The sequence below is a fragment of the Schistocerca americana genome, chromosome X (genome assembly GCF_021461395.2).
Source record: "Schistocerca americana isolate TAMUIC-IGC-003095 chromosome X, iqSchAmer2.1, whole genome shotgun sequence".
In the NCBI taxonomy this organism is placed as follows: domain Eukaryota; kingdom Metazoa; phylum Arthropoda; class Insecta; order Orthoptera; family Acrididae; genus Schistocerca; species Schistocerca americana.
The window spans coordinates 761,839,606-761,858,230 of NC_060130.1; the positions used below are offsets into that span (position 1 = coordinate 761,839,606).

The 18,625-nt window shown below is 45.6% G+C and overlaps 1 protein-coding gene across 2 annotated transcripts in view; it reads left to right on the top strand.

Annotated features, from left to right (window-relative positions):
• Positions 1 to 18,625, top strand: part of LOC124555578 (serine proteinase stubble) — a 232,008-nt gene that overhangs the window by 193,576 nt on the left and 19,807 nt on the right. For both annotated transcript variants that reach the window (XM_047129542.1, XM_047129543.1), the window contains exons 7-8: positions 9,825 to 9,925; positions 13,952 to 14,220. In XM_047129542.1, coding sequence (XP_046985498.1) covers positions 9,825 to 9,925; positions 13,952 to 14,220 — 370 coding nt within the window. The remainder of the gene's footprint in view (positions 1 to 9,824; positions 9,926 to 13,951; positions 14,221 to 18,625) is intronic.

The window sequence follows — 18,625 nt, forward strand, 5'->3', positions numbered from 1 at the left end:
AACCTGGTAAGGGTCCCATACTGATGAGCAATACTCAAGAATCGGACGAACAAGCGTTTTGTAAGCTACTTCTTTCGTCGATGAGTCACATTTTCTTAGAATTCTTCCTATGAATCTCAACCTGGCGCCTGCTTTTCCCACTATTTGTTTTATGTGATCATTCCACTTCAGATCGCTCCGGATAGTAACTCCTAAGTATTTTACGGTCGTTACCGCTTCCAATGATTTACCACCTATGGCATAATCGTACTGGAATGGATTTCTGCCCCTATGTATGCGCATTATATTACATTTATCTACGTTTAGGGAAAGCTGCCAGCTGTCGCACCATGCATTAATCCTCTGCAGGTCCTCCTGGAGTACGTACGAGTCTTCTGATGTTGCTACTTTCTTGTAGACAACCGTGTCATCTGCAAATAGCCTCACGGAGCTACCGATGTTGTCAACTAAGTCATTTATGTATATTGTAAACAATAAAGGTCCTATCACGCTTCCCTGCGGTACTCCCGAAATTACCTCTACATCTGCAGATTTTGAACCGTTAAGAATGACATGTTGTGTTCTTTCTTCTAGGAAATCCTGAATCCAATCACAAACCTGGTCCGATATTCCGTAAGCTCGTATTTTTTTCACTAAACGTAAGTGCGGAACCGTATCAAATGCCTTCCTGAAGTCCAGGAATACGGCATCAATCTGCTCGCCAGTGTCTACGGCACTGTGAATTTCTTGGGCAAATAGGGCGAGCTGAGTTTCACATGATCTCTGTTTGCGGAATCCATGTTGGTTATGATGAAGGAGATTTGTATTATCTAAGAACGTCATAATACGAGAACACAAAACATGTTCCATTATTCTACAACAGATTGACGTAAGCGAAATAGGCCTATAATTATTCGCATCTGATTTATGACCCTTCTTGAAAATGGGAACGACCTGCGCTTTCTTCCAGTCGCTAGGTACTTTACGTTCTTCCAGCGATCTACGATAAATTGCTGATAGAAAGGGGGCAAGTTCTTTAGCATAATCACTGTAGAATCTTAAGGGTATCTCGTCTGGTCCGGATGCTTTTCCGCTACTAAGTGATAGCAGTTGTTTTTCAATTCCGATATCGTTTATTTCAATATTTTCCATTTTGGCGTCCGTGCGACGGCTGAAGTCAGGGACCGTGTTACGATTTTCCGCAGTGAAACAGTTTCGGAACACTGAATTCAGTATTTCTGCCTTTCTTCGGTCGTCCTCTGTTTCGGTGCCATCGTGGTCAACGAGTGACTGAATAGGGGATTTAGATCCGCTTACCGATTTTACATATGACCAAAACTTTTTAGGGTTCTTGTTTAGATTGTTTGCCAATGTTTTATGTTCGAATTCGTTGAATGCTTCTCTCATTGCTCTCTTTACGCTCTTTTTCGCTTCGTTCAGCTTTTCCTTATCAGCTATGATTCGACTACTCTTAAACCTATGATGAAGCTTTCTTTGTTTCCGTAGTACCTTTCGTACATGATTGTTATACCACGGTGGATCTTTCCCCTCGCTTTGGACCTTAGTCGGTACGAACTTATCTAAGGCGTACTGGACGATGTTTCTGAATTTTTTTCCATTTTTGTTCCACATCCTCTTCCTCAGAAATGAACGTTTGATGGTGGTCACTCAGATATTCTGCGATTTGTGCCCTATCACTCTTGTTAAGCAAATATATTTTCCTTCCTTTCTTGGCATTTCTTATTACACTTGTAGTCATTGATGCAACCACTGACTTATGATCACTGTTACCCTCTTCTACATTCACGGAGTCGAAAAGTTCCGGTCTATTTGTTGCTATGAGGTCTAAAACGTTAGCTTCACGAGTTGGTTCTCTAACTATCTGCTCGAAGTAATTCTCGGACAAGGCAGTCAGGATAATGTCACAAGAGTCTCTGTCCCTGGCTCCAGTTCTGATTGTGTGACTATCCCATTCTATACCTGGTAGATTGAAGTCTCCCCCTATTACAATAGTATGATCACGAAACTTCTTCACGACGTTCTGCAGGTTCTCTCTGAGGCGCTCAACTACTACGGTTGCTGATGCAGGTGGTCTATAGAAGCATCCGACTATCATATCTGACCCACCTTTGATACTTAACTTAACCCAGATTATTTCACATTCGCATTCGCTAATAACTTCACTGGATATTATTGAATTCTTTACTGCTATAAATACTCCTCCACCATTGGCGTTTATCCTATCCTTGCGGTATATATTCCATTCTGTGTCTAGGATTTCGTTACTGTTCACTTCCGGTTTTAACCAACTTTCCGTTCCTAATACTATATGCGCACTATTTCCTTCAATAAGAGATACTAATTCAGGAACCTTGCCCTGGATACTCCTGCAGTTTACCAATATTACGTTAACTTTTCCTGTTTTTGGTCTCTGAGGACGGACGTTCTTTATCAACGATGATAATGTCCTCTCTGGTAAGCCGTCAGGTATTTTATCGTTTCGCCCAAGGGGGGGTCCCTCTAACCTAAAAAACCCCCGTGTGCACGCCACACGTACTCTGCTACCCTAGTAGCTGCTTCCGGTGTGTAGTGCACGCCTGACCTGTCTAGGGGGGCCCTACAGTTCTCCACCCAATAACGGAGGTCGATGAATTTGCAACCATTATAGTCGCAGAGTCGTCTGAGCCTCTGGTTTAGACCCTCCACACGGCTCCAAACCAGAGGACCGCGATCGACTCTGGGCACTATGCTGCAGATATTAAGCTCAGCTTGCACTCCGCGTGCGATGCTGGTTGTCTTCACCAAATCAGCCAGCCGCCGGAAGGAACCAAGGATGGCCTCAGAACCCAAGCGGCAGGCGTCATTCGTTCCGACATGTGCTACTATCTGCAGCCGGTCACACCCAGTGCGTTCAATAGCTGCCGGAAGGGCCTCCTCCACATTACGGACGAGACCCCCCGGCAAGCACACCGAGTGCACACTGGCATTCTTCCCCGACCTACCCGCTATTTTCCTGAGGGGCTCCATAACCCGCCTAACGTTGGAGCTCCCTATAACTAATAGGCCCGCCCTCTGTGACTGTCGGGACCTTGCCGGAGAATCGGCCACTGGCCCAACAGGCGAGGCATTCTGTGGTGGCTCGGAAACGATGTCATCACCACTAGGAAGCACCCCGTACCTGTTGGAAAGGGGTAAGGCAGCTGCCACGCGGCCAGATCCCACCTTTGCCTTTCGGCCAGGCACGCGCGAGCCCACCACTGTCCGCCATTCACCCTGGAGTGATGGCTGCCCGGTAAGACGCTCACTGCCGGAAGACGCAGCGACATCAGGGGTTCCATGCGATTCCAAGGCCACCGAAGTAGGCATAGGTCTCACCACAGTTGCCCCAACGCCACTACGAGCCGACGCCTGCGCCTCGAGCTCGATGAGCCTAACAGACAAAGCCTCCACCTGCCCCCGAAGAGTGGCCAATTCTCCTTGCGTCCGCTCACAACAACCACAGTCCCTACACATGACTATGTTTACCCTACTCTATACGGTGACAAATTCCCAAGATAATCTTCTGATGAGCTACTCTGATAATCAAGAAACACTCACTGAAATACGAGACGCGAAAACTACGCTAGGTTTTCCCAGAAAAACTATTTAAAAGCTAAGCGCAGCAAATAAGTACAAAAACGCTTTATACAAACAGTACTCGCTGCTGCTGGTGCTCTCGCTCTGGCTGTCACAAGACAACTGCTGATTCAAGTGACTAGTGGCTAACGGCCGCGAAACAAACAAAAGACGGTTTTAGGGCGCTTTCTGTTCTAAACGATCAAGAAAACACTAAGAAATCTAACACGAAAACTACGTAGAGTTTTATCAAGAACTGTTAGTTACTATGCAGAGCAGATAAACACAAATAGAATCCCTTCCTTAGTGGAAGGTCGTAAACAAAATGCAAAATAAACGCTTTATACAAACAGTACTCGCTGCTGCTGGTGCTCTCGCTCTGGCTGTCACAAGACAACTGCTGATTCAAGTGACTAGTGGCTAACGGCCGCGAAACAAACAAAAGACGGTTTTAGGGCGCTTTCTGTTCTAAACGATCAAGAAAACACTAAGAAATCTAACACGAAAACTACGTAAAGTTTTATCAAGAACTGTTAGTTACTATGCAGAGCAGATAAACACTGCTGTGGAGGCCAAGTTGCCACTGTTGTTACGGTAGGCAGAGTTTGTGAGTTCGTGAAACGGCTTCTGGTGCGGTACACAGTAAGACAGTTTCTCTCTGCCACTATTACACAGCTATAACCCAGGGCATAGGACAAACTAAAGTTCTACAACACTAAAACAAATTAGTACAAAGTCAGGTAAATGAGTTTACTTATCTTTGTGACTAGTTGAGTCAGTAATTCTGCAACACTCCTTGTAATATAACACAATTTGCCCTCCATGGCTATGTGGAAATAATCGTAGATAAACTTCACAGTACATAGCAAATGCAATTACAACAATTCTACAGTTCACTAAACGGCGTTCCCTGTCTAAGTCTGCCCTGGATGATGATCTATAATCAAGTGGGCGAGAGCTGCTCCTTTATCTTCCGAGTAGGCTTCTGTCCGTTGTCGTGCGGCCATTTGCGGATTGTACTCGGCCGGCAGTTGGCCGAGGCGAAGTTGATATTTTCCTCCTCATCGCCGCCCGTGGCGCTGGTGGAACTCTATGACACTGGCACCAGCTCGCATCTTTGCGCCTCTGGTGCTTTTGTCCTTGCTCTGTCTTGTTCGGACGACACAGCAGTGGCTAGGTACGATGTTGTTATCTCTATTTACATTGTACTTCTGTGTTCCTTGAGTGCACTGCCACTTGCTAGTCAATTAGTGCGTGACAGTCCAAACAGGAGCTCGTGAGCGGATGATGGGACTTACCAAGACAGAAAAAGCCGACATGCTCATGGTGTATCGAAAGTGCAGGAAGAATGCAGTACGGCGTATTCGGCAAGATGTGCCAATGAACATCAACCACCTCGGTAATTATTTATTAACTTCTTCGATCAGTTACGTGAAAGTGGTTGTGTAACACCTAGACAACGTAACAGACCTAAACAAGTGACGACAGAAAAAGTGGAAATTAATGTTCTTGCTGCTGTTGCAGTTGATCTGCGCATTAGTTCCATCGCAGTCCCTCGGGGAAGTGGCATGGATGAGGCAAGTGTCCTATGCGTTCTCCATCGACATAGGTTCCAAGTATCTTGTTTAGTGATAAAGCCACATTTACCAATCGTGGCCAGGTAACCGCCGAAATATGCACTATTGGTCTGTAGACAAACCCCGTCGGCTTCGTAAGGTAGTACGTCAGAATCCATGTAGTGCAAGTGTGTGGTGTGGGATACTGAACCATCACCTCATCGGCCCGTTTTTCATAGAGGGCACACTGAGCGCACAAGTACCGCAGACTCCTAACAAACTATCTTCCACGTATCCTAGAAGACGTTCCTCTGCAGACTAGAAGGAATCTGTGGTACCAACATGATGGTTGTCCAGCCAATAGTGTACGAAGTACTACGGAATGTCTTCACAAATTGTTTTCAAAGCTTTCGATTGTACGCAGACGCCTCGGCAAGCTTGTTACCCGCATTTGGTGCCTGTAGACTTCTTTCTGTTGGGGAAGCTGAAAGGCACTGTATTCGAGGACATACCAGATATACCAAATGGTGTGCAACGACGTATTACTGCAGCCTGCTCGGACATCTCCGCTGAAATTATAGCACGTGTGCAGCAGTCGTTCCATAGCAGACTGGAAGCGTGTATTGCCGCTGCCGGTGATAATTTTGAACACAACCTGTGATGGTCAGTTGTCTCGTTACCTGTCGAAATCCACATAACTAGCGTATGCACTTGTCTTGTTCTTTAGTGTGTGTTACAACAGATATTATACAAGTGTCAGTGTGGGAACTTTTCAGAATACGGCGTTTCGTAAACGACTCGCACTAGAATACTGCAACAAACACAAATGAATTCTAATTTACCGAACTTTTAGTTTATTAATGTCAATAGCCATTGTTTCATTTAAAAAAGTGTATGTTTGCACAAAAAATATTATTCCAATCTGCTGATTGGCTAACAGTACGAGCCTCTGGCTACAAATCCATTGTGCGGCTGGTTCCGGCGGAGGTTCGACTCCTCCCTCGGGCATGGGTGTGTGTGTTTGTCCTTTGGATAATTTAGGTTAAATAGTGTGTAAGCTTAGGGATTGATGACCTTAGCAGTTAAGTCCCATAAGATTTAACACACATTTTGAACAAATCCATTGTGTGAAACATTAATAGTGCTTCCTATTTCCGTAATATTTGCGGTGCAAGTTTTAGGTGATTCACCCTGTACATGCTTGATAATGACGTGGTAGTCGGAACTGGACAATACCATTGCAAATAGATGACATAAATATACAGTCTGCAATGGAAAATGTCTCCTTTTACTATTCAGCGTCTTCATAGTCAGGAGCTGTCCAAGTGGCATGACCGTTGTGTTTCTCTTATATGTCTTACTGTTAGTGGAGTGACTTCACCTGGGGCGAAATTATCTTGCGAAAGCACACAACACAATACAACCTTCTACTTTCCGCTTGGATACCGAGAATATTCATTATATGGATGTCTCTGTGGAAAACTCCAATACCGCACCAATTTATAATTTAGAAGGCTGTCTTTATCTAAGAGTTTAATTTATTAATGTACTGATGTTGGATAATCCATTCAGCTGTTTTCTTGATACTGCTTAATTACAGGATCTATTTCGAAGTTATACAATGATCAAAATAAATGTTGCATATTGTTTTATTGTCAATACTGGAAATAATAGGAAACAAAGCTGAGTTTTTTTCTGTCAGGTACAGTTACAAGAAAACAAAAATAAGCAATTTAAACACATTTCCACTTGATAAGAACAAAATAAAAACAAAAATCAAATCTTACAAAAGGTTTCTTCTTACTGTGATATCGCCCACCACATTGTTTATGAACCAATTAGCCCTCCTCGTAATTGGAGACACTTTTGAATGGGGTTAGGCATATTGATTACCATACTGTCCAGGTGAAACTGTCAGATATAGTTCCATTCCTCTACAGCGTCGTCTATGAGGCTCTTTAAGGTCTCTGAAGGGACAGAGCGATTGCAAAGCGCTCATTTTAGCATGTCCCATGCATTCTCAGTGGCGATAAGAAATGGATAATATGGAGAACATTCTTTCAGTCTGATTCTGTGTTGCCCTAGGAATGTGACCACAAGTTTGTGACGACGGGGCCGGGCAGTGTTGTCCATCAGCGTGAATCCCGCTCCAGTATATTCACCAAACGGAGCCACAATGCCTGAAAGGATGTCGTCCTGATACTTCTCACCAGTCATCCTCCCATGTATTGGCACAATTGGTGTCCTGCGGCCATAAATGAGTCCACCCCAAAACACAACGGAACTGGATTGATAATGGTGGCGGTCTGCGATACAGTTACAGGGTAACCGTTGTCTTCATTGTCTCCACGCATGAACACGAGTATTTTCAGGGTGGATACCAATACGGGTGTCGTCAGAAAAGAGCGTTGCGTCCCATTGTTGTCTAGTCTACAGGGAGTAGCGAATCCTATCTCTGCGAATCCTATTTAGAGATGTACGTTTCAGAGTTCTTCTGGCATGTAATCCTTGTTCATGGAGCCTATTCCGTATCGTTTGTGTTGCCACCTACACTCCTGTAACTGTTTGGAACTGTCACCGTAGACGTGTAGCATTGTGTTGAGGGCTTTTGTTTGCTGCTGTGTACGCAGATATAGCCCCTGCACACTTGTTGTTTTTGTTCCTCTGCCATTGCTGTGAATATCCTCAACTGATCCTGCCACTCGAAACTTGTTCCACATTCTATAGACATCACGTTCACTAACAGTGACATTCAAAAAATGGCTCTGAGCACTATGGGACTTAACTTCTGAGGTCACCAGTCCCCTATAACTCAGAACTACTTAAACCTAACTAACCTAAGGACATTACACACATCCATGCCCGAGGCAGGATTCGAACCTGCGACCGTAGCGGTCGCACGGTTCCAGACTGTAGCGCCTAGAACCGCTCGGTCACATCGGCCGGCTAACAGTGACATTCACTGCCACGTCCACTTGTCTCGTTCCCTGCTCCATTAGAATGACTATGCTGAGCCTCTGATCAAACGTTATTGTTGTCTGTAACATCCTGAAGGAACACAACTCTCGTTATGACACACATCATGAGTGATGCAATCTTTACAGGTGACACGGTTGCCATAGACTGTATATACTGCCCCCTCACGATAGAAACATGGACTGTGTCTACCAGAATTACATTACAAACAAACCAATGCATTGATATCATTACGTATTTCTGGACCACAACGTTTAATTTTAAAGTTTCGGTGATATGCAACATTTGTTTTGACCACTGTGCAATTTCATCTTCTGACGTGCTTGATGCAGTCCAACTCAATCGAAACACTGAAGTACATGAAGCGATCCGAAACCTAACCACACCGAAAATCAATTGTACTACTGTAGGCATAAAATATTCCATGTATGCAAACCAGTATCAAGGCCAGATACACAGTAACCGAAGTTTCATGCCTGCTCAATGAAAACTAAGTTATACAATTTTCGTTGGATAGGCAGGAAACTTTACGTACCTAGAAGTTTCGATTGAACAGGACTGCCATAAGCACGTCTGAAGGTGAAATTTTACAATTTCACAGTCGATCATGTGGATACCATCAATTAAAGAGCTGAATGGATTATATTAACGAATAACAATGGAATACACCTGAATGCACCTAAGGTTCCATCCATGATTATGAATCACATGAAAATACGTGTTGAAATAAGGTCGTATTGTTACAATGGCAGATGGTTGCCCCTAGAACTTTATTGCCAACTTTTTGTAGGATGAATACACGCATCTGCGTCAAACGGGATACAGGCAAATCATTCGTTTGATTCTGTGTGCCCGCACAGGGACTGCTCATTCAAGAAACTTCGACAGTGGCAGTTTGTAGTGGCACCCGGATAGTAAAACATAGAAACGGTGAGATTTATGCTTCTTCCAAGAACGCGGACGTCGAAGACTTACCCACAGCGCAATACAGAATAGGTGGAGTCATCAGTTTTTGCTACAGTATACGAAAACGAAATTAAATAATGCTCTTGTCCTAGTGCCACAGAGGCGAAGTGCTATTTAGGGCTTCTTCAATTACGACTCCCAACCATATCTTATATTTACAGAAAGCTTAATGATAACGGGACGATATTTTGTCGGGGTGGTGTAGCCACATTAACTCACATTTGTCTGCAGTATAGACAGAACAATTTTACAATAATGTAATGATATTTTACTTAAATTTCGCACCAGCCGCATAGTTCTTAAGAGCAGTGACACTATTTTAAGCAGTATGAAGCGACACGTTTTGCCCTCAGTTGATCATACTTGGAACTTATGGTGTTACATATTTTGAATCATTAATCGCATGGACAAAAAACAGGTTCTCAGAAAGTTTCTATCGGTTGTGAGACCAATGCCGGTACTGGTAAATCCACCCTAAATTTCCCTCATTGGGAACCGTCTTGCCAAACTCCCAGCTTTTTGCGATTTAGCTGAAAATAACTATGGGATGGATCCCAAACATTACACTTCATTACTTAATAGGACACTAAAAAAATACTGTAGCCTGTATTTTACTGTTGTACACTGTACAAGGAACTTAATCTCTGAATCAATTTATCAGATCTATGAATTATTCGTATGTTATTATTTCTCTTATGATATACTAATTGTTAAAATGTTATTTCTACGCAGATATCTCTGCGACAGTGGCGTACGTCGACGTATCTGCATAAGTGTGGGGCTGCTCTTCTGAACGAAAATTGGGCCGTCACAGCGGCGCACTGTGTAGAGAAGTAAGTATGATTCTTACTACCTTCCTGAACCTGCCGTATGTGTGTATTATCAAGGAAAACTTGAGCTCAGTATTCATTTCGTATTCATAGAACACTAACGTCCAGATGCGTATACAAATGAAATGGTTGGTTATGTTGAGGTGTTATAATGTCAGTGTGTCTAACAACTGTTTCGAGCAGCTGTATTCTAGGAAGGGTTCCGCATCGCAGCAGTCTTATACTAATTCAACATTCAATTGAAATTTCACAGTTGTACGGGAGTATGAATGTAGTGTAAATTGTACTATATAGTTTCTTCTTCTGTATAATTCCTTAACAACTCGAGGGTAAGAGAAATACTTGAAGATGTTCCTTGGTAGTCGCGTTGTAGATGTGTCAGCCCCGAAAATTTGGTCAGTGAAAATTCTACTTCCTTTGTGGCGTTGGAATTATAGCGAAAGCTTTCGTTTTATTTTCGGATTTCCTTCAGTCAAATACTAAATTTAGCGGAAAACTGGTTGCTGTAGCTTCCTTTTTCGTCTGACAAAGACGACAGAGGTCGGTTAACTCTCAGTCGCACATGTTCTCTTGTGAAATAGGATAATTATGCACTTTCTGCGTCTCTCAAACTCGACGAAGACTGTTGGCTACATGATCTGCTAGGTACCTTCATACCCACAGTTAGCATTCTAGGGAGTAACTAAAACCATAAGAGACTTCGAGATCCGTGTGCCACCCATTCCCACCGAATCAACTAATTTCATTTTCTGGGGTATGTCACAGTTACATTATTTTAAGTTCCTGTTAGCTTTCGAAGAAGAAAGGTCATCATTATATCAAAGATTGTGATGTAAGTCCCCATATTAACCTAAGTGTCTTCATCCAGCGAAGGACAGTGCGATTAAGTTTAAGAACATAATAAGGATCATAATCTTGGCTATATGTTCAACACATTTTTGTCAGAAAGCTGAATAGAACGGAACAGTATCATTATTCTACCAGCAATCATAATGTGTTGTAATTTTATGCCTTCCTGAGATGAGGGAGTTTTGTTCATGAATCAGGAATCTGCAATTTTACTTCTAGATAAAAAGAAAAAGACGAAATGGTTAAAGTCGCTATGTGGGGCGATGTGGTGGAAAGGGAAAGAGGGGGGGGGGGCACAAAGTCGAAGTTTGCCTTGGGCGCCACTTACCCTAGTTACGCCACTGTCAGAGATTCCAGTGTACATCCTTCGAACTTCACCGCAATGCACGAGAATGTCATCTAGACATTTAATACGCCTTTTGAGTGCTGCAGCTTTTCGATTCTTATTGGACTCTGGATTAAATATAATTCAACAAGCAACCAAACAAATCCAGTGTTTCCTTTTATTTGTCTAACAGAACATACATTCAAAGAAATTTCGGAGTTCTACAGTCGCTAGAAGTGTGTAAAGATTTTGCATGACACCCTGCTAGCCATTACAATCGTAATACCATGAATGCTGCATTTTACAGACGACAAATCGGCATAAAGTACGGTAGTTACTTAGATATGCAAATGATTAGCATTCTGGTCAACCACACGGAGTACACAGGAGGAACCCCATCTATATTATATACATAAAGAAAGATTACACAGCAGATTTGTCATTGAGAAATCGGATTTCACAGTTGATTGGTTGTAACGGGATAGCATTATGCTTCGTGTAAGAAGTAAAAATGTCTATCAGCACGTGTCAGAATTGGAAAGTGGTTTAACTGTAGCCTATCAAGATTGCGGTTTACTTTTCCGTGATATTGCTGCTAGCGGAATGCGAATACTGAATCGATTTGGTTTAAGAGGGCCGAGGGCCGTATACTGGACGAGCAAAATAAAACTGAACTGGAAAATGTTTATAAGATTAATTCGAAATTGAGCGCTGTAGATGAACAGGAGAACTACCAACATGTTGGAAACTAGGATTTCGATGAACCAATTAGTTGTCATAGTTTTTCATTTCTCTAAATGAGGCCTGGTTAAGCCTGTCAAGGTATATGAACTCTCAAATACGCGCTATTATGCATCAGAAAATCCCCATCAGTACTTTGAAGAGACGTTACATAAACACAAAATCAATGTTTGGTGCGAAACTTCTGGTGTCTGCATCATGACACGATACATGTCCAGGAACTGTTTAATGTATAAGGAGATCAATTCACAGAAGTCGAACGACTGTGCTGATATTTTCATCAAGACGGGGTAACAGCACACACCGACTTGACAACCTTGTCGCGAGTACATTAGAAGTTCGGTGAGGAAAGGACAACCAACGGTGGCAGTGTAATACCATGGCCATTTCGATCATCTGATCTCTCTTCTTGTGATTTTTACACGTGATCAAACTGAAAGGTCAAGTGAATTCAGATATTTCTCACACACTAGGAGAGCGACAGTAGAACACTGAGAAAGCTATTGCCGGCCGGGGTGGCCGAGCGGTTCTAGGCGCTACAGTCTGGAACCTTGCGACCGCTACGTCGCAGGTTCGAATCCTGCCTCGGGCATGGATGTGTGTGATGTCCTTAGGTTAGTTAGGTTTAAGTAGTTCTAAGTTCTAGGGGACTGATGACCTCAGAAGTTAAGTACCATAGTGCTCAGAGCCATTTGAACCATTTTAGAAAGCTGTTGCTGCTGTCTGTCAGCAAGAACAGCTACGCATGTCCCACAGTTTGCTATATCGAGCACAGCGCTGCATCGACGTCAGCGCTGGCCATTTCCATCTTCTATGATGCTCATTAATAACGGTCAATCCAGCGTCAGTCTTATTGTAAATATGTTCTGGACCAGTTTGGTTTTGACACCCTATACAACTTAATGCTGGATCTCAAGAGAACCACACGACTAGTGCCCGAAAGGAGAGACATGTTGGTAGCTCGGCCGTGAGGGGTTGTACAGCCGCGTCACACACCTTGAGTGGGGAAATTGACTTGTTTGTAGGAAGACGAGTATCCGCATGGACAGTGCAACGGCATCAGGAGCGCCATGACTGTCACCATGGCGGCTACTGCTATGGCTTCCCCTGATACAGAAGCAGAGAAAGAGACGCCGACAGCGGTACATGCTACAGCAACACTGGACACAGGAGTGGCACCGCATCTTTTCGGACGAGTCCCGTTGCTGCATAAAGCGCAGCACTGTATTCGTGTGTGGAGGCTTCGAGGAGAACGAACCTTGTCAAGTCCGCAGCTCGTGGTCTGGTGGTCTGCCTCTGGATCACGGGGTCCCAGGTTCGATTCCCGTCCGGGTTGGGATTTCCTCTGTCCGGGGAATGAATGTTTGTGTTGTCCTTATCATTTTATCATCATCATCCGTGACAGTGACTAGACTGGACTGTGTAAAAAAAATTGGACTGTGTAAAAATTGGGACTTTGTATGGGCGCTGACGACCGCGCTGTTGAGCGCCCCACAAACCAAACATCATCGAACCTTGTCAGATTGCGTTCACAATCATCGTATACACCCAGTAGCTGTCATTATGCTATAGGATGCTACTATGTACGAAACACGATCATCTATGGTCCGCATGGTTAGTAATTTGGACAGGATGTGTTACATTTCTTTGTGTCTCTCATGTCGCTATAATGTTATCTTTCAACAAGGTGATTGAAGACCGCATGTGATCCATGCTGTCCTGGCCAGCCCGTTCGCTAGATCTGTCACCCACTGAAGACTTCTGTCCGTGGGTTGCCGAGAGATTGGCACGACACCCCTCGCCGGCCACGACGACCGACGAACACTGACGTAGAGTTGAAATAGCATGGAATGATGTGTCCGTATCGACCATTCGTGTTCTATTCGACTCGATGCGCAGGAGTTAGAGTCATTTAAATTAAATCGTACATTCTTCCGACTTTAATGAAGACAGGAATAAGTAAAATTTCGTTACGTTCTACTCTTGCTCGTGAACAATTTTACAGGGCAGCAGCGTACATACACTATCTGGACTGCCATATGAACTGGTCCAAAGATGAAAGTTAAGAGACAGGCTACTTTTGTAAGGCGGTGTTGTGTTGTGTGTTGGTGCAGCGTGCCGCCGAGTGACTTGCTGTTGCGACTGGGGGAGCACGATGTGTCCACGGAGGACGAGCCGTACGGCTTCCAGGAGCGGCGCGTGCAGATCGTGGCGTCGCACCCGCAGTTCGACCCACGCACCTTCGAGTACGACCTGGCGCTGCTGCGCTTCTACGAGCCCGTCGCCTTCCAGCCCAACATCATCCCCATCTGCGTGCCCACCGACGACAGGAGCTTCGTCGGCCACACGGCGCACGTCACCGGTTGGGGAAGGCTCTACGAAGGTACGAACCTCTTCTTTCTTTTGCTGCATACATTACGATGTTCCATTTTTTATGTTGCCAGCCTGAAATTGAGATGTTATCGTACACTGATGAGCTAAAACATTATGACCACTTCCCACCGCGAGTTCTGAATGCTGCCTGGTGATGTTGTGGGCATCTCAGGCGGTAGGAAATGTACCACGTGGTTATAACTAACGTGCAGCTAATGACAGAGGTACTGTGTGGGCTGTAATTGTCGTGTGGCAGCGAAATATGGTAGATATTCTAATGCTTTAACGCAGAACCAAATTACGCTGGGAAACAAAATTAGCTCCTCTTTTTGTCACCAGGTGCAAATCTAGCGTTGTGAATGCAAGAAAGACGAATAGAAATGTTTTCACATGCAATGGATTAGAAACAGGATGTAGGCCGAAAAGATCAGTCAAGTGAGAAAGGCGTAATTTTGATTTTGTTATTAACTGCCGCTTACACAATTTGTTCACTATGAGCACTGGAGACGTCGACGGGATACCGCATCCATAAAACGACGAGATCAACAGTCGCTCCACCGAGCGAGGTGGCGCAGTGGCTAGCACACTGGACTCGCATCCGAGAGGACGACGGTTCAATCCCGCGTCCGGCCATCCTGATTTAGGTTTTCCGTGATTTCCCTAAATTGCTCCAGGCAAATGCCGGGATGGTCCCTTTGAAAGGACACGGCCGACTTCCTTCCCCATCCTTCTCTAATCCGATGAGACCGATGACCTCGCTGTCTGGTCTCCTCCCCCAAACAACCCAAGCCATCTCAACACTCGCTCGCAGCTGTTCCGGTGGAATGTGGGCAACGTGTTCCTGCATACTGAGCTTAACATCAGAAAGAGACCGAACGAGTCCCCAGTAAATGCCAAAAGCCACTTGGATTCAGATAAGGTGATCTTGCAGGCCACGCATCTGGCAAACCTCTGGAGGTAACATGTTGGTGGAAGATAGCATTAACCAGATATTTCACTAGACGAGCGGCGTGATTTGCTACCCCATCTTGCATGAAAACAGTGGTTCCTAGACAGTTCCACTCTTCCAAACCAGGAATCACGTGCTGTACAAGGAGGTCTTGATAAAGTGCAGACGTCACGGTACAAATGACACGCCCTCTGGGCGTATTCGCTTCAAAGAAGAAAGGACCGAGAGTAAGGGGCTTGTGAATCCAAACCACACAGTCATACACTGCGAATGCAATGGCTCTGCGTGTAAAACACACTGTTTAACAGTACCCCGAATTCGGCAGTTCGGTGTATTCATTGTACCCTGTAGTGTAAAATGTGCCTCGTCACTCTATAGAATATTTCTCATGCACATGCCATCAACTTCGATCCGATCCAAAAGCCGAAGAGCAAATTCAGAACGTTGCTGCGGAGCGTCAGATTTTAGTTGCTGCCCCGTCTGGATTTTGTTCGGGTACGAGTGTAAAATGGAGGGCAAAACTTACTGTGCTGTTGATCATGACATGGACAACTTTCGAGCACTAACACTACCCAGGGCACATGCTGCATGCTCAATTAGAGCAACAGCAGCAGTGTGAATTATTTCACCAGGATAGGTGTCACATCAACTCACCCGTGTTTTCGAATTTCATTATAATCTTCTTTAAACCGTTCAATGACATCGGGCCTCTCCTCAGACCTTCCAGTCCGCGATATTCTCTCATTGCAGTACTGTAATTGTTGGCGTTCACATAAAACAGTTTGACTAGCAGTGCACGGTCTCTCTTCTCGATACTTATACTGTTCACCCATGTTATGGCTTTGTCAAATGACACCGTGGATGTCATACCGTCATACAAACAATGTACAGCGCTAGATTTGCACCTGGTGACCAAAACTGGAAATAATTTTTTTTTTCCAGAGTAAAGTGGATCCGCATTAACGTATTAGCATATACACTCCTGGAAATTGAAATAAGAACACCGTGAATTCATTGTCCCAGGAAGGGGAAACTTTATTGACACATTCCTGGGGTCAGATACATCACATGATCACACTGACAGAACCACAGGCACATAGACACAGGCAACAGAGCATGCACAATGTCGGCACTAGTACAGTGTATATCCACCTTTCGCAGCAATGCAGGCTGCTATTCTCCCATGGAGACGATCGTAGAGATGCTGGATGTAGTCCTGTGGAACGGCTTGCCATGCCATTTCCACCTGGCGCCTCAGTTGGACCAGCGTTCGTGCTGGACGTGCAGACCGCGTGAGACGACGCTTCATCCAGTCCCAAACATGCTCAATGGGGGACAGATCCGGAGATCTTGCTGGCCAGGGTAGTTGACTTACACCTTCTAGATCTCGTTGGGTGGCACGGGATACATGCGGACGTGCATTGTCCTGTTGGAACAGCAAGTTCCCTTGCCGGTCTAGGAATGGTAGAACGATGGGTTCGATGACGGTTTTGATGTACCGTACACTATTCAGTGTCCCCTCGACGATCACCAGTGGTGTACGGCCAGTGTAGGAGATCGCTCCCCACACCATGATGCCGGGTGTTGGCCTTGTGTGCCTCGGTCGTATGCAGTCCTGATTGTGGCGCTCACCTGCACGGCGCCAAACACGCATACGACCATCATTGGCACCAAGGCAGAAGCGACTCTCATCGCTGAAGACGACACGTCTCCATTCGTCCCTCCATTCACGCCTGGCGCGACACCACTGGAGGCGGGCTGCACGATGTTGGGGCGTGAGCGGAAGACGGCCTTACGGTGTGCGTGACCGTAGCCCAGCTTCATGGAGACGGTTGCGAATGGTCCTCGCCGATACCCCAGGAGCAACAGTGTCCCTAATTTGCTGGGAAGTGGCGGTGCGGTCCCCTACGGCACTGCGTAGGATCCTACGGTCTTGGCGTGCATCCGTGCGTCGCTGCGGTCCGGTCCCAGGTCGATGGGCACGTGCACCTTCCGCCGACCACTGGCGACAACATCGATGTACTGTGGAGACCTCACGCCCCACGTGTTGAGCAATTCGGCGGTATGTCCACCCGGCCTCCCGCATGCCCACTATACGCCCTCGCTCAAAGTCCGTCAACTGCACATACGGTTCACGTCCACGCTGTCGCGGCATGCTACCAGTGTTAAAGACTGCGATGGAGCTCCGTATGCCACGGCAAACTGGCTGACACTGACGGCGGCGGTGCACAAATGCTGCGCAGCTAGCGCCATTCGACGGCCAACACCGCGGTTCCTGGTGTGTCCGCAGTGCCGTGCGTGTGATCATTGCTTGTACAGCCCTCTCGCAGTGTCCGGAGCAAGTATGGTGGGTCTGACACACCGGTGTCAATGTGTTCTTTTTTCCATTTCCAGGAGTGTATACCAAGTTTCACTGACATACGGTAATTAAGCCCAGAATGCAACCCGGTATATAAGTGGAGCAGAAACGAATGGAGGTTATTCTAGCTACGACACAGGTTGCAAATGGGGAAATCCACTGACGTAAGTGACTTTGACAAACAATTGATCGTTATGGCCCGGCAGCTGGGGACAACCACTTCGGCAAGGGCGATGCTGGTCTGTTGTTCATCCCCTAGTGTCGCGAGCATCTGTGGAAAGTGACTGAAATCGATTAAATCACAAGAGGCGACGAAGTTTTGAAACTTCCTTGTCTCATCACAGATCATGGAGGAAGGTCGGAGGCTTCCCCGCCTCATGAAGTAGGATAGGTGGTGATCTCTGGTAGATCTGATGACAGAGTACAATGCTGGAGCAGTATTTCGGGAACACCATTCAGCGCACATTGTTGAACACGGGGCTTCGCAGCAGACGACTTCTACCAGTTCCCATGGTGACCAAATCATCGTCAGTCACGATTGCAGCGGGCACGGTATCATTGAGATTGGACCTTAGATAACTGGGAACGTGTCGTTTGGGTTGATGTATAATGTTTCTTGTTACACCAAATCAATGGTCGTGCCTGGATATGTCATCATCCGTGAGGCGAACGGCTCCTCGAAACATGCGCATTATTAAGGGGCAGTATTATTCTTCGTGGACCATTAACCTGGGCTCCCATGGGACCTGAGGCAGTAACTGGAGACACTATGAGCGCTGTAGACTATGTGAGCATCATTCAGGACGACCTGCATCCTTTCATAGTTGATGTATTCCCGAACGACCATGGCATCTTCCAGCACGATACCTGTCCGTCACACAACTACAGAATCATGCTACAGTGATTTGAGAGGCATAATAGTGTACTGACGTTGATGTCTCCGCCCCCAAAATCCCCTGAAATGTACACAATGGTACCCACGTCCTACCGTACTGGGCGTCAGCACCGCATCCACAAACCACCGGTCCGTGATTTACGGGAATTGCGTTATCTGCTCCCACATACCTCCGGGAATCCACCAGGGACTTGCCGAATCTATTCCACGCA